Raw genomic sequence first — 15,814 nt, forward strand, 5'->3', positions numbered from 1 at the left:
TCTAGTAAGATGGTGTATTATATTAATTGATTTTCATATGTTGAACCAACTTTGCATCCCTGAGATAAATCCACTTGGTCATGGCGTATCGTTGTTTATATATGCTGCTGGATTTGGTTTGCTGTATTTTGTTGAGGATTTTTGAACTTATATTCATAAGAGACGTCGGTCTGTAGTTTTTTTTCCTTGTGATGTCTTTGTCTGGTTTTGGTATCAGGGTAATACAGGCCTCAGAATAGATTGGAAAGTTGTGTGGTTTTTTTTGAAAAGTTTGTGAATGATTGGTATTAAGCCTTCTTTAATTGTTTTGTAAAATTCACCATCTGGGTCTGGATGGGCATTTCCCGTGTATGGGTATTCCCCTTTCTCTGTATCTTTGCCAGCATGTTATTTCTTGTCTTTTTGATAAAAGCCATTTTAACTGAGATGAGGTATCTTATTGTGGTTTTGATTTGCATTTCCCTAATATAAGTAATGTTGAACATTTTTTCATATACTTTTTTCATATACTTGAGTGTTTGTATGTCTTCTTTTGAGAACTAGGTATTCAGATCTTTTGCCCATTTTAAAATCAGATTCTTTATTTTTCCCAGCAATACAATTATGTACATATTGTTTTATGCCATTACTTTTAAGACCAGTTAAGAGAAGAAAGGATAAGAAATAAGCAATTATACTGTTTTAATAAGTAGTTACAAGTTATATAATTGCTTATATAATTACACAATTCTATTTTATTAGTGCTCTCCAGAGGGTGCAGCCTTGGGCATGAGTGCTGGATCGCTAACTACTCCAGATAATTATGGTTTTAGCTGGGTTCTTTTTTTGGGGTAGCTTTTGCCTTTTTATTACAAATTATATATGTATATATATATATATATATATTTTTTTTTTTTTACTTTAAGTTCTGGGATACATGTGCTGAACATGCAAGTTTGTTACATGTGCCATGGTGGTTTGCTTCACCTATCAATCCGTCATCTAGGTTTTAAGCCCTGCATGCATTAGGTATTTGTCCTAATGTGCTGCTTCCCTTTTCCCCCCAGCCCGTGACAGGCCCCTGGGTGTGATGTTCCCCTCCCTGTGTCCATGTGTTCTCACAGTTCAACTCTCACTTCTGAGTGAGAACATGTGGTGTTTGGTTTTCTGTTCCTGTGTTAGTTTGCTGAGGATGATGGTTTCCAGCTTCATCCATGTCCCTGCAAAGGACAGCAACTCATTCTTTTTTTACTATTTTTTCCTGATGTTTCTGTTAAGCTTCTGGCTCATCTGCCTCTGTTGGTATCACTTGCATCTGTTAGACTCCTCTAATTGTTAATTGATTACTCTATTCTTTTTAATAGGCCTGTGTAATGTCTAACCCTTTTGCCAAGACAAAGTGTTGCCAGGGTTTGAGGCTGTCGCTGACCCCAGGAGGAGGGCCCTTCTTAGTTATCTCTCTTTCTGATTTTCTCTGTTAAGCTTCTGCCTGGTTTTTTTTTTTGATGGAGTCTCGCTCTGTTGCCCAGGCTGGAGTGCAGTGGCGTGATCTCAGCTCACTGCAAGCTCTGCCTCCTGGGTTCACGCCATTCCCCTGCCTCAGCCTCCCAAGTAGCTGGAACTACAGGCACCTCTGAGTGGAGGAGAGTCATTCTAATTCGAAACTTAGTATATTTATATACTAAATATAAATATATATATAATATATATATAAATATATAAAAATTATATTTATTAGCCCGGCTAATTTTTTTGTATTTTTTTTTTTAGTAGAGACGGGGTTTCACCGTGCTTGCCAGGATGGTCTGGATCTCCTGACCTCGTCATCTGCCCGCCTCAGCCTCCCAAAGTGTTGGGATTACAGGCGTGAGCCATTGCACCCGGCTGGTCTTTTTGTTTCTTGTTACTACTGTCATGGAATTACCACCCTCTTCTTGGTTTTTTAGCACCAACATTTCCAATTTTTTTGTACAGTGTCCTTAGGCATGAACTTCTCCACACTCTTTTCAAGAAAAGCCAGTTTTAGGGAGACTTGTGGAGCTCTCTGTTCTGATGGCCTCCCTCTCCCTGGGGCAGAACCGCTGAGCCACTGGACTGGAGCTGGTGTCAGGGACAGCAGCCAGCTTCTCCTGCGGCGATGTCTTTCCTCTACAGCTAGAACACTGGGAGGGGGTGGTAGCTGCTAGTCTTCTCGGTTTGCCCTTTCTTGTGTGGAACCTCTGCCCCATGAGTGAACTCAGACAGAATCAGTGAAGCCCAGTGTGCTTCACCTGCTAAACTTGGCGTGGAACTTCCATGCTAGGAGGAGGGGCTGGATGGGAGAAGGAGCCCTGGTGCTGTAAGCCACAATTTCTAACTAATATAGCACATCCACAGCAAGGAGACAGCATGATAAAAGATGCTGGTGTACTGCCTTTTCTGGACTGAAACTGTAGCCCTAGGCTGGGAGCTGGGGAGAGGTAGAGTCCCATTTTCTTGTCCATGACTACCCAGCATAGAGCTTCAATTACACAGAGTTGGCTGGGGATGTGGGGAATAGGGATAATTTGTGGCTTAAATGCCCTCAGACTCTCGCTGCTCTATACAGATTGAGTGGAATTTCTTGAATAAACATTTCTTTATTTGCTGTATGCCCTTAGGACAGTTTCCTGAGACTTAACTAGTTGTTTTTATTAAAAAAATAATTTTCATCAGTTAAATGGTTGTTTTGCTGGGAGGAAGGCGCCCATGCTCTTCACACTGACTTCTGGAAGTCCTGCTTTGTAGTTTGAAATATTTTGCATTTAAGTCTATGATCCATTTCAAATTAATTTTCACATTTGGTGTGAGATAAGGGTCAAGATACATTCCCCCCCAATATAGATATCTGTTAAAAGGACTAATCTTTGCCTGATGAGTTGTAGTGGTACATTTGTCATAAATCACTGATTGTCTGTGTGTGGATCTGTATCTGAACTCTGTTTCATTCCATTGATAAAATTATTTATCTTTTGCAATACCACGCTCTAAATTATTATAGTTTTATGAAACTTCCTGATCTGTTAGGGTAAGTCATATAACTTTGTTTAGTTTCTTCAATATTGTATTGGCTATCTTGTCATTTTCATTTTCTGGTAATTTTTAAAAAAAAATATGTATAGAGTCAGGGTGTCACTGTGTTGCCTAGGCTGGTCTTGAACTCCTGGGATCAAGCAATCCTCTTGCCTCAGCCTCCCAAAGTGCTAGGATTACAGGTATGAGCCACCGTGCCCAACCATCACTTTCTGATAAATTTTAGAATCACTTTGTTAACTTATACAAAACCTTGCTGTAATATTTATTGAGTTTGCATTGAATTTATCGACCAATTTGGGGAACACTGACGTCTTTGTTATATTGAGTCTTCCAAAGCATAAACATGGTATGTTTCCCATTTACTTAGGTGTTCTTTAGTATCTTTCAGCAGAGTTTTGCAGAGGTTTCTCACCTTTCTTTGGATTTAATTCTAGGTATTTGTTATTTTTGATATGATTGTAAATGGTGATGGAGAATTGGCTTCTATCTAGAGCCATAAAACAAACCTCAACAAGTTCTAAAGTATTGAAGTTTAACAGAGTAAGTTGTCTGACCATAATTTGATCAAGCTAATGACTACAGAAAGATCTCCAAGCACTTGGAAGCTAAGCAACACAACTCTAAATAACTCATGGTTTAAAGATGAGTCTCAAAGATTTTTAAAACTATATTTAACTTAATGAAATGAAAATACAATATATCAAAATTTGTGGAACATATATAAAGCAGTGCTAAGTGTGAAACTTATTGTGCTAAATAGTTGTATTAGAAAAAAGGAAAAATCAATAATCTAAGCTCCCACATCAAGAAGCTAGGAAAAAATGAAAGAGCAAAATAAATGCAAAGCAAGAAGAAGGAAGGAAATAATAAAGAGAGCAGGAGTCGATAAAATTGAAAACAGAAAAACAGTCTAGAAAATCAATGAAATAAAGAGTTAATTCTTTGAAAAGATCAATAATCTTTTTATAGTTTTAGCAAAACTCTCAAAAATTCAAAGAGAAGACACAAATTGTCAGTATCAGGAATGAGACAGGAGATACCACTATAGGTTTTGCAGGCACTAAAAGAATAATAGTGGAAAACTAGGAATAACTCTACACAATTTGACAACTTAGATGAAACGGACCACCCATTTAAAAGCACAAATGATCACAACACACCCAATATGAAATACATCATTTTAGTAGCCTTATAACTATTAAGGAAATAGAATTCAGAATTTAAAATATCTCCTAAAAAGGAAATCTCCAAGCCCAGATGGTTGCACTTGAGAATCTACCAAATGTTTAAAAAGAAATTGACACCAATTCTGCACAATCTCATCCAGAGAATAGAATAGGAGGGAATTCAATTCATAAAATCAGAGTTATTTTGCTACTAAAATCATAAAAAGACAGACAAACAAGAACAATGACAACAACAAAACAATGAAACTATAGACCAATATCCTTCATGCAAAAATCCTTGACAAAATATTTGTAAATTAAATTCAGCAATATAAGAAAATACACATCATGACTATGTAGGGCTTATTCCAGAATATAAGCCTGGCAGAATATTTCAAAAATCACTCTCAGTGTAATCCACCATATTAACATGCTAAAGAAGAAAAATGACATGATCACATCAATTGATGCTGAAAAAGCATCTGATAAAATTTAACACCCATTCATGATTTTAAAAACTCCTAGAAAAACAGGAATAGGGGGCATTTCCTCAACTCGATAAAGTCCATCTACAAAAAACCCTACAACTAATATAATAAGTAATGATGAAAAAGTGAATGCTTTCCACCTAAGATTGAGCAAAGGAGAGGAAGTCTGCTTTCACCATTCTTATTCAGTGTATTGCTGGACATTCTAACCACGGCAATAAGTCAAGGAAAAAAAGAATTACAATTTATACAGATTGGAAAGGAAGCAATAAAACTGCTCCTATTTGTAGGCCACACAACTGTCTATGTAAACAGTCCCAAGGAATCTAAAAATGTACTCCTATAACTAATAAGTGAGTTTAGCAAGGTTTCAGCATGCAAGATCAACATAGAAAAAAATCAATTGTGTTTATTTATACCAATAATGAACATGTGGATATTGAAATTAATAACAAAATAGCACGTGCAATTGTTCAAAAATGAAAAAGTTAGGTGTAAATCTAACAAAACATGTACAGGACTTATATGCTGGAAATTACAAAATGCTCCTGAAAGAAATAAATGGAGAGACATGCAATTTTCATGGATTGTAAAACTCAACTAGTAAAGATGTTAGTTCCCCCCAAATTGATTGCAATTTATATTTTATTTTATTTTGAGACAGAGTGTCGCTCTGTCACCTAGGCAGGAGTGTAGTGGTGCGATCTTGGCTCACTGCAAACCTCCGCCTCCCGGGTTCAAGTGATTCTCCTGCCTCAGGCCCCCTAGTAGCTGGGATTACAGGTGCGCACCACCATGCCTGGCTAATTTTTTTGTATTTTTAGTAGAGGTGGGGTTTCACCCTGTTAGCCAGGACGGTCTTGATCTCCTGACCTCGTGATCCACCCACCTTGGCCTCCCAAAGTGCTGGGATTACAGGTGTGAGCCACCGCGCCCGGCCTGATTGCAATTTCTATCAAAATCCCAGCAAGATTTTCTTTTTTGGGGGGCGGGTGGGTATAGACAAGATTCTATATTTATATGGAAAGGTAGAGGAACTAGAATAGCTAAAACAGTTTTGACACTTGTACCTTTTCTTGTTAATTTCATGTACAACTTTTCTTGAATAACCAAGCTGGCAGGTGAGGCTCATCAAGAATATCCAGATTCTTGATCTTCTCAGGCTCTGTAAAGGAGGCCAATACCCTTCAACGTGCATGGGAGGCTAAGAGTGGAGCTTGGGAGAGAAGAGCCCTCCCTAAGGTTACTGATGCGGTCAGGATGATTAGGAGTAAGGGCTCCCCCACAAGTTGTGGCAGCACGTGGGGGATGGAGTGTCAGATCAGTCGTCATCACTGAGGGCTGGCTTCCTTACTGCCCGGGTCCTGCCAGATCTGCTACCTTCCTCATAAGCATCGGTTTATCTTGTGATTTTGTTTATCTGGGCTGCACTCTCAGGTGCTGTATCACATATCATCTGCCACTTACTATTATTACTATTATTACAGTCTGCACTCTAGAACCACATGCCCTTTGGATCCTCACAACAACTCCATGAAAAAATCGCAGCTGTCACTCTTCTCTGGTTCTCTTTTGGAGTTTATGGTGCCTGTGCACTTCTGCTAGATCACGTGAAAACTGTGGATATGACTCCAAATAGTTCTCCAGGGAGTAAACAAAGTGGTTTGGGGCATCATCTTTTGAAACTTCTAAAGATACAGTGCCTGGGAAATATAGAATTAGAAGGTGTTTAGTAGAAGGGGGATTAAAATAGATGGGAAGAGCCACCTTCTCTAGTTGCATGTTAATTGGTAATGGCCGGTGGTACTGGAGGCCATCAGCTTCCTCAAGCCACAACATGGAGTAGGATTCAGCTGCATTCACTCTCTGATATGGAGTAGCCCAGGAGAGGAAAAAGGTTATAGTATAAGGGGAACATTTTTCATTTGCAAGTACAGAAGACAAAAGCGAACACCTTTCCTCTTATTTTGCTTACATAACCTCATTGTCACCTGCCTGTACATGCTTTCAAAAGCTGCCTGTACATGCTTTCACCTGCCTGTACATGCTTTCAATCATGGAATATTTGAACTTGGATCACTATGTTAGTCAGGTGATTGCATCCACAAAAAAACCTTCATATTCCATCATTTTTTTCCATTTGCTTTATCTCTCAACCTTCACCCACAGTCATGGTGTCAGAAACTCCAAAACAAATGAGGAGAGCCCCAACTTTTAGACCTACTTTCCATCTCTACAGAAAATAGAAAATTACCTGGGCATGGTGGCAGGTCTGTAGTCTCACCTACTCAGGAAGCTGAAGTGAGAGGATCGTTTGAGCCCTGGAGTTCGAGGCTGCAGTGAGTCAAGATGGCACCACTGCACTCCAGCCTGGGTGACAGAGTAAGACCCTGTGTCAAAAAACAAAAAGCAAACAAGGAAAAAAAGACCTACTCAAGCCCAATCCTATCTCCGAAACAATCCTGCACCCCAGTTCTCCACTTGCCAATCTTACTCAGCTTCCTTCCTCCTTCCTTATCACCTTAATCTTAACCATGGTTAATCTTTAACAGCTGTTCCCTCCTTTTTCCAACTGGTAAACTTCACCATATTCTTAGAATCATAAACGAAGATATTCCAAGAGTTTTCCCTGCATTCTCTTTCCTAGAAGGGTCCATGCTTCTCTGGCCCTGCTGTCTGGACTCTTAACTGTGTCAGTTAGATCCTATGCAAAGATAGTTCAAAATCCAAGCCTTTAGAGCTAATCTGGAACTAAGCCTTCCCCACCCTGGCCTGTCCTCCCTGAGATCAACCTAGTGGCCACACTTCCAGTCCCATCCTTAACCTTTCTTTCTCTCCCAGCTCCTGCTTATGTGTCAGTCTTTCTCCTCCTCTTGTGTCCAAGGAAAGTCATCGGTGAGTACAAGGATGGGCAAGAGTGAAGAGGAAGGAGGCTGACTTTGGAAAGTGGGCATGGGGGTTCACAGAGGGCTCCTGATTGGGGGATGTAGTGCCTGGTTATCCTTGGGCTCACACCAGCAATGTCTGTCCATCTGTCCAGCTCCCGCTGGCTCAGAACCATGGCTGTGCCAGCTGGCACCCAGGTGTGGAGACAAGATCTACAACCCCTTGGAGCAGTGCTGTTACGATGACGCCATCGTGTCCCTGAGCGAGACCCGCCAATGTGGTCTCCACTGCACCTTCTGGCCCTGCTTTGAGCTCTGCTGTCCTGAGTCTTTTGGCCTCACAAGCCATTTTGTTGTGAAGCTGAAGGTTCAGGGTGTGAATTCCCAGTGCCACTCATCTCCCATCTCCAGTAAATGTGAAAGGTAGGGACCCTGTCCCTGGCCAGGGGGTCGGGGGAAAGGAGGTAGAAATGAGGAGGGGAGTCTAGATGTCTTCATCACTCCTTTTGAAGAGCCCTGGCCCTGTAGTCTAATCTCTAGCAGTTTCTCAAATATTTTCAGTTATCTCCTTGTCTGTTATTTGTAATTTCTTGGTTTCTTTTTCTCTGCAGCAGAAGACGTTTTCCCTGAGAAGACATAGAAAGAAAATCAACTTTCACTAAGGCATCTCAGAAACACAGGCTAGGGTAACATGTGTAACAGTAAAGAAGCCTGAGGAATTTACAAAATGGTGCAGCTCCAAGCCATTGTATGGCCCATGTGGGAGACTGATGGGACATGGAGAATGACAGTAGATTATCAAGAAATTAATAAAGTGTTTTTTCCACTGTATACACCTGTATCCAATGTCGTCTCCTTTCTTTTTTTTTTGGATTTAAATAGGCAAGGAAGACTGTTCAAGACTATTGCAATGGAGGAAAGAGATTGAAGTCAGCTCTGCTGAAACGAAAGGCTGGAGAGTTTTTAAGTACACTATTACTGTGTGGGAGTCTAAGTCTCTTTGAAGGTCTTTCCTGTATTAATCTATGTGCTTCTCTGTTGGGTGCAAATATATTTAGGATAATTAGGTCTTCTTGTTGAATTGAACCCTTTACCATTATGTAATGCCCTTCTTTTTTTATCTTTGTTGGTTTAATGTCTTTGTCTGAAATTAGGATTGCAAATCCTGCTTTTTTCTGTTTTCCATTTGCTTGGTAGATTTTCCTCCATTCCTTTATTTTGAGCCTATGAGTGTCATTAAGTGTGAGATGGGCTTCTTGAAGACAGCATACCATTGGGTGTTGCTTTTTTATCCAGCTTACTAGTCTGTGTCTTTTAAGTGGGGCCTTTAGCCTGTTTACATTAAAGGTTAGTATTGGTACATGTGGATTTGATCCTGTCATTGTGCTGTTAGCTGGTTATTATGTTGGCTTGTTTGTGTGGTTGCTTTATAGTGACACTGGTCTGTGTGTTTAAGTGTGTTTTTGTATTAGCTGATTGTGGTCTTTCCTTCTATATTTAGTGCTCCTTTCAAAATCTCTTGTAAGGCAGACCTGGTGGTAATGAATTCCCTCAACATTTGCTTATCTGAAAAGGATCTTAGGAAGCATAGTTTGGCTGGATATAAAATTCTTGGTTGAAGACTTTTTCTTTGAGAATGTTGAATATAGATCCCCAATCTCTTCTGGCTTGTGCTGAGAAGTCTGCTGTTAGCTTGATGGGGTTCTCTTTGTAGGTGACCTGCCCTTTCTCTCTAGGTGCCTTTAACATTCTTTCTTTCATTTCAACCTTGGAAAATCTGATGATTATGTGTCTTGGGGATGATCTCCTTGTGTAGAATCTTGCAAGAGTTCTCTGTATTTCCTGAATTTGTCTGTTGGCTTCTCTAGCAAGGTTGAGAAAGTTTTCATGGACAATATCCTGAAGTATGTTTTCCAAGTTGTTTGCTTTCTCCCTCTCCCTTTCAGGGATGCCAATGATTCATAAATTTAGCCTGTTTACATAATCCCATACTTCCTGGGGGTTTGGTCATTTGTTTTTATTCTTTTTTCTTTATTTTTGTCTGACTCTCTTATTTCAGAGAACCAGTCTTCAAGTTCTGAGATTCTTTCCTCAGCTTGGTTTATTCTACTGTTAATACTTGTGATTGCATTGTGAAGTTCTTGTATTGTGTTATTCAGCTCTGTCAGACCTGTTAGGTTCTTTTTTATACCAGCTATTTTGTCCTTTGGTTCTTGTATCACTTTATTGTGACTCTTGTTTTCCTTGGATTGGGTTTTGCCCTCCTTCTGAATTTCAGTGATCTTTGTTTCTATCTGTATTCTGAATTCTACTTCTGTCATTTCAGCTAGTTCAGCGTGGTTCATAACTCTTGTTGCAGAACTAGTGTGGTCATTTGGAGGACATATGACCCTCTGGCCATTTGAGTTACTGGAGTTCTTGCATTGCTTCTTTCTCATCTCTGTGTGTGGGTGTTTCTTTAACCACAGTGTAGATTAAGTACAGTCAATAGACTTCTTTTCTGGATGTTTTCCCTGGGCTGAGGCTTTGTGTGGGGTCTTTATTTGAAGCTGACTTCTTGTCTCTGGTTTCAGAGGCCAGATATGTTAGTAAGGTATTATTTATGTTGAAGCTTTAGGGTGTGATCCAGCAGGTGGCACTTAGGCTTATTGGTCAGTTGTGTGGCTCCCCTGTGTTTCCTCACAGTTGCAGCTGTGTTCTCTCACAATGCTCTGAAAGTGTGGGTTCCTCTCCCTCTTGAGTGCTGGCTGTGATTATGACTTGGGACTCCTGGGCTGCCCACTGCAATTCTGGGGTGATCTCAGTGTTTATGTTCCTTCCTCAAGTTGGAAGCAGCAGAGGAAGGGATCTTATTAGTGGTTGTGGCCAAGGGTTGTTCACTTGTCTCCTGGGGGCTCCATTCCAGAGAGATGAAGGTCAGCAGTCACTCAGTGCAGTCAGCCCAAGATGGAACATCTGTGCCGTGGGTCCATGCCAGGGGTTCCCTGCCTGGTGACGAGCAGTGGGAGAGGGAGTATGGGACCCATGGGAAACAGATTGATCTCCTCTCCTTGGGTTGACTGCAGCTTGTTGGAAGCGTGAATAAAGCACTTAGGGCCTTTGCTCCTTTGTTAGTCTGAGGGTGGCAAGGACAGTTCCACTGCAGAGGCAGTGGCAGAGAGGCTTTCAGATGCCGCTGGAGGCTCTGTTCATGGAGTTGCTGAGTTGCTACTGGCTTCATAGCTCTGGCAGAGGGTGGCTGGAGGCCTAGGCTTGGAGGATCTGCCTGATGAGGAGACATGGGAATGGTCACCAATGTAACAGTCTGTCCTCTTTTCTGTAGGGCTGCTGTGGTATTCTGGGGGTCTGCTCCAGTCCTTAGTTGCCTCAGTAGTCCAGTACCTGGAGGTATCACCAGTGAAGACTGTGAAACAGCAAAAATAGCAGCAGTCCCTCCCTGAAGCTTCATCCCAGGATGGTATAGGCCTGTTGCCAATGCAAAGGCACCTGTAGGAGGTGGCTGGAGACCCCATTTGGGAGGTCCTGCCCAGTGAGGAGGAATGGGATCAGGGACCTGCTTAAAGAAACAGTCTGGCCATGTTTTGGTAGAGCAGCTGTGCTGTGCTGGGGGTCCATGTCAGCCCCTAGTTCCTCAGATACTCTGAGGCCTGAAGGCTGGAACAGCTAAGTCATCTAAATGGCAAAGATAGTGGCCTGTCCCTCCCTCTGGGAGCTCTGTCCCAGGGAGGTTACAAATCTCTGTAGGATGGAGAACACAGACAGGGGTGACTGTAGGTCCTGGCTGGGACATTCCACCCAGTGAGGAGGAACGGGATCAGGGACCCATTTAGAGAAGAAGTCTGGCCACATTTTGGTGGAGCAGCTGTGCTGTGCTGGGGGACCTCTTCTGCCCCCAGTCAGCTCAGACTCTCCAATACCCAAAGGCTGAAACAGCTAAGTCACCCAAACAGCAAAGATGGCAGCCCACCCCTCCCTCTGGGGGTTCCATCCCAGGGAGAATTCAAACCTCTGTCAGCTGGAGAACATCAGCAGGGGTGTCTGGAGGCCCCAGTTGATCACCTCCTTCCTGATGAGGATAGGAGAGGCACTTGGTACATACCATTTTATCAATTTAGCCAGTGTCTTCTGCAGCATCCCCATTTCCTCAGAGGGTCAAGACCAATTTACAGTCACCTGGTAAAGGAGAACAATAGACCTTTACGTCTTGCATGAGGGATATTTACATAACCTCATAGTGGCTGCTGACCTGAGTAGATGGAGTGCTCTGGAGAAGGCACGTGTTTTCCATTACATCGATGATATCACTAACTTCTGAGTCTTTTTTCAGCTTACAAACTGGAGGCCCCACCTTGCTGTCTCACTTCATGAACAGAAGATGGGTGATCAATGCAGACAAAGTTCAGGGTCCAGGCTTATCAATCAAATACTTGAGTGTCATCTGGTCAGGTAAGACTAAAGTTGTTCCATCTGTCATTATAGATATGGTGTAGGCCTAACCATGTCCTACCACACCAAAGCAGTTGCAAACCTTCTTAGGCCTTCTAGGGTATTGGTGTCTTTTTATTCCCCATGTGGCCCAACTTGTTAGGCCCTTGTACTGCTTAGTCAAGAAAGGGGCCCACTGGGACTGGTCCACAAAGGAGGGTGATGCCTTTGGACAAGCTAAAGTCACAGTGAAGTGAATACAAACCTTGGGTGTTCTAGGGCAGGGACGGCCTTGTAAATTTGACATAGCCAGTTACTCCAAGAGGTTTGGGCGCAGCCTGTGGCAAAGGCAAGGACACAGATATGTGCCTGTAGTATTCCGGTCCCAACTATGGAAGGGTGCTGAAGTTATCTGTAGAATCATGGATCAACAATGCTACACTACATATCATGCCTTACAACAAGTGGAGGATGTTACAAAGGGGGTCCCATTCTAGTCTGCAGCCAGCACCCCATAGCAGGTTGGCTGAAGGACACCTTCCAGAAACCAAAGTCTGGGAATGCCCAGACACAGAGTGTGGCCAAATAGCGTGCATGCTTGCACAGAGAAGCACATTAACTAGCACAGGGAGCACATTAACTAGCACAGGGGCTCCATTTGGTGCATGGCCCTGTCACATACATGACAGCTGAAGGAGGGCCTTTGACACAGACACTGAGCCTCCACAAATTACCTCCTCATGCAAGAGGGACAGGGCCCAATTTCTGACCAGGCCTGGTACAGAAGTGGCTTGTCACGAGGCAATGCCTGCACTTGGATAGCCATGGCCATCCAGCCATCCACTGATAGTATCTGGCTTGATACAGGCAAAGGACATAATAGCCAATGGGCTGAGCTGTGAGCTGCCTGGATTGTCTCTTCTGTGAGCCGGACCCAGTAGTCCTGTGCATCAGTAGCTGGTCCATCTTTAAGAGACTTACCATGTGGCTACTACAGTGGGAAACACCGGATTGGATGGTAGCTGGCCATCCCCTTTGGGGAGGCTGACGTGTGGAAGGACATTCTCCATTGTATCTGGGACATGCATATAATGGCCTAGCATGTGGATGCCTGCACAGCACCTACACCACCTGGAAATCAGCAGGTGGACTAGCTATCCCACATTCATCTGCTGGAGGAAGTTCTGTTTCTAACTTCCAAAAAGGTGTTAGAAACAGAAGATGTGGCCCACTGGCTAACAAAAAGGACATTAAGAACAAGGTACCTAACGGGGGACCTGCCCCGATAATCATGTAGGTTCTTTTCTATTTTCCTAAGGGTCAGCTGGCTTGAGAAACAAAGGGACAGAGTACAAAAGAGAGAAATTTTAAAGCTGGGTGTCCGGGCGAGACATCACACATTGGTAGGATCCGTGATGCCCCACAAGCCACAAAAACCAGCAAGTTTTTATTAGGGATTTTCAAAAGGGGAGGGAGTGTACGAATAGGTGTGGGTGACAGACATCAAATACTTAACAGGATAATAGAATATCACAAGGCAGTGGAGGCAGGGCAAGATCACAGGGCCACAGGACCGAGGTGAAATTAAAATTGCTAATGAAGTTTTGGGTAGCACTGTCATTGATAACATCTTATCAGGAGACAGGGTTTTGAGATCAACCGGTCTGACCAAAATTTATTAGGTGGGAATTTCCTCTTCCTAATAAGCCTGGGAGCGCTATGGGAGACTGGAGTTTATCTCACCTCTGCAATCTCGACCATAAGAGACAGGTACGCCCCGGGGGGGCCAGTTCAGAGACCTACCCCTAGGTGCACATTCTCTTTCTCAGGGACGTTCCATGCTGAGAAAAAGAATTCAGCGATATTTCTCCCATTTGCTTTTGAAAGAAGAGAAAATGGCTCTGTTCTGCCCGGCTCACCGGCGGTCAGAGTTTAAGTTTGTCTCTCTTATTCCCTGAACAATTGCTGTTATCCTGTTCTTTTTTCAGGGTGCCCACATTTCATATTGCTCAAACACACATGCTGTACAATTTTTGTAGTTAACGCAATTATTACAGGGTCCTGGAACGATATACATCCTCCTCAACTGACAGGATTAAGAGATTAAAGTAAAGACAGGCATAGGAAATCACAAGGGTATTGATTGGGGAAGTGGTAAGTGTCCATGAAATCTTTACAATTTATGTTTAGAGATTGCAGTAAAGACAGGCATAAGAAATTACAAAAGTATTAATTTGGGGAACTAATAAATGTCCATAAAATCTTCACAATCCACGTTCTTCTGTCATGGCTTCAGCCGGTCCCTCCGTTTGGGGTCCCTGACTTCCCGCAACAGGTACCCTTTGGGCCACAGTGAAGAACTGGTGCCCACCACTATGACATAAAGACATAGTACGCATCTGTCAATAATGTCTTACGTGTGTGCAGGAGAGCCGCAGCCGCTTGCTGCATGATACTGGGCAGATCAGCCAGGGTCGGAGCCTGGCTCCGTGGTGGCAGGTAGACTATATAAGACCTTTGCCCATATCTGATGGCTGCTGCTATGCCTTGACTTGTGCTGACCCCTACAATGGGGCTCATGCAGGCATATCCCAGCAAGCGTGCCACCCAGAAAACCACCATAAAAAGACGAGAGCAGCTGTGTGCAGCATATGGCATCCCCTACCGATATGGACGGGGACCAGGGCTCACACTTTACTGGACAAAAATACATTATCTGTTATGGACTGAATGTTTATGTCTTCCTCAAAATTTATATGTTGAAGCCCTGAAACCCACTGTAGCTGTAATTGAATGTGGAGCCTCTAAGGAAGTACTTGAGGTCGTAAGGGTAGGGCCCTGATCTGGTAGGATTAGTGTCCTTATAAGAAGAGCCACCTGAGAGCTTGTACTCTCTCCCTGCACACACAAAAGAAGAGGCCATGTCAGCACACAGTGAGAGGGCAGCTGTCTGCAGTCCAGAAAGAGAACCCTCAACAGAAACGGAATTGACCAGCACCTTGATCTTAGACTTCCAGCCTCCAGAGTGTGAGAAAATTAACTTCTGTTGTTTAAGCCACCCAGTCTGTGGTATTTTGTTATGGCAGCCTAAGTGTCCTACTATGATATCTTAATATGTATTATCTAGAAGGAGGAAAGGCTAAAACAAAGTCAAAGCCCTGAATACTGAGGACTACAGGCACATACCACTATGCCAGCTAATTTTTGTATTTTTTGTAGAGACGGTCTCGCTGTGTCGCCCACCTTGGTCTCAAACTCCTGGCCTCAAATGATTCTCTTGCCTTGGCCTCCCAAAGCACTGAGATTACGGGCATGAGCCGCTATACCCAGCCAAGGATTACATAATTGTTTTGAAAAACATTATCGTTGGTTAAAAAGATTAATAACAAGGGTGGCATCAGTTTTGAGTTCGGACAGGCAGTTGCTGGGAATGTCTGGTATTATTTAAAGCATTTCACTCTTACGTTTTTGAGGAAAGAACTTTTATCTAAGGAATAAAAATATTTTCAATTTTCAGGCCCAGAGAGGCATTAAAATGAGACATCCAATCATGTCATACTCCTCCCTTTGAGCTATATCTTCATCTCTGGAAACTGCTTGCTATTGCCACAGGTAGCTATAAATTTACCTAATAATGCCACACCTGACACTATAACCCACACCCTATAACTTAATAATATGTAGCCAGTCACTAAGCAGTGCCATTTCTGTAAACCCATGAGAACTCCTGACAAACAACTTTGTATCAGCCCCACTGCTTGTCCCCCTTTTTTGCCTTTAAACATCCACTTGTAACTGCTGCTAAGCAGAGTGTGCA

The 15,814-nt window shown here is 42.7% G+C and overlaps 1 protein-coding gene across 6 annotated transcripts in view; it reads left to right on the forward strand.

Moving 5' to 3' along the window:
• Positions 1–15,814, forward strand: part of IGFL2 (IGF like family member 2) — a 123,082-nt gene that overhangs the window by 81,939 nt on the left and 25,329 nt on the right. For 3 of the 6 annotated variants that reach the window (XM_054466273.1, XM_054466268.1, XM_054466274.1), the window contains 3 exons: positions 7,529–7,582; positions 7,728–7,995; positions 8,184–8,403. In XM_054466273.1, coding sequence (XP_054322248.1) covers positions 7,529–7,582; positions 7,728–7,995; positions 8,184–8,202 — 341 coding nt within the window. In that variant the 3' untranslated portion in view covers positions 8,203–8,403. Of the gene's footprint in view, positions 1–7,528; positions 7,583–7,727; positions 7,996–8,183; positions 8,404–11,899; positions 12,019–15,814 lie in introns of those variants that run through there. The other 3 variants (XM_054466277.1, XM_054466278.1, XM_054466271.2) reach the window with 2 other exon arrangements.

The sequence above is a fragment of the Pongo pygmaeus genome, chromosome 20 (genome assembly GCF_028885625.2).
Source record: "Pongo pygmaeus isolate AG05252 chromosome 20, NHGRI_mPonPyg2-v2.0_pri, whole genome shotgun sequence".
In the NCBI taxonomy this organism is placed as follows: Eukaryota; Metazoa; Chordata; class Mammalia; order Primates; family Hominidae; genus Pongo; species Pongo pygmaeus.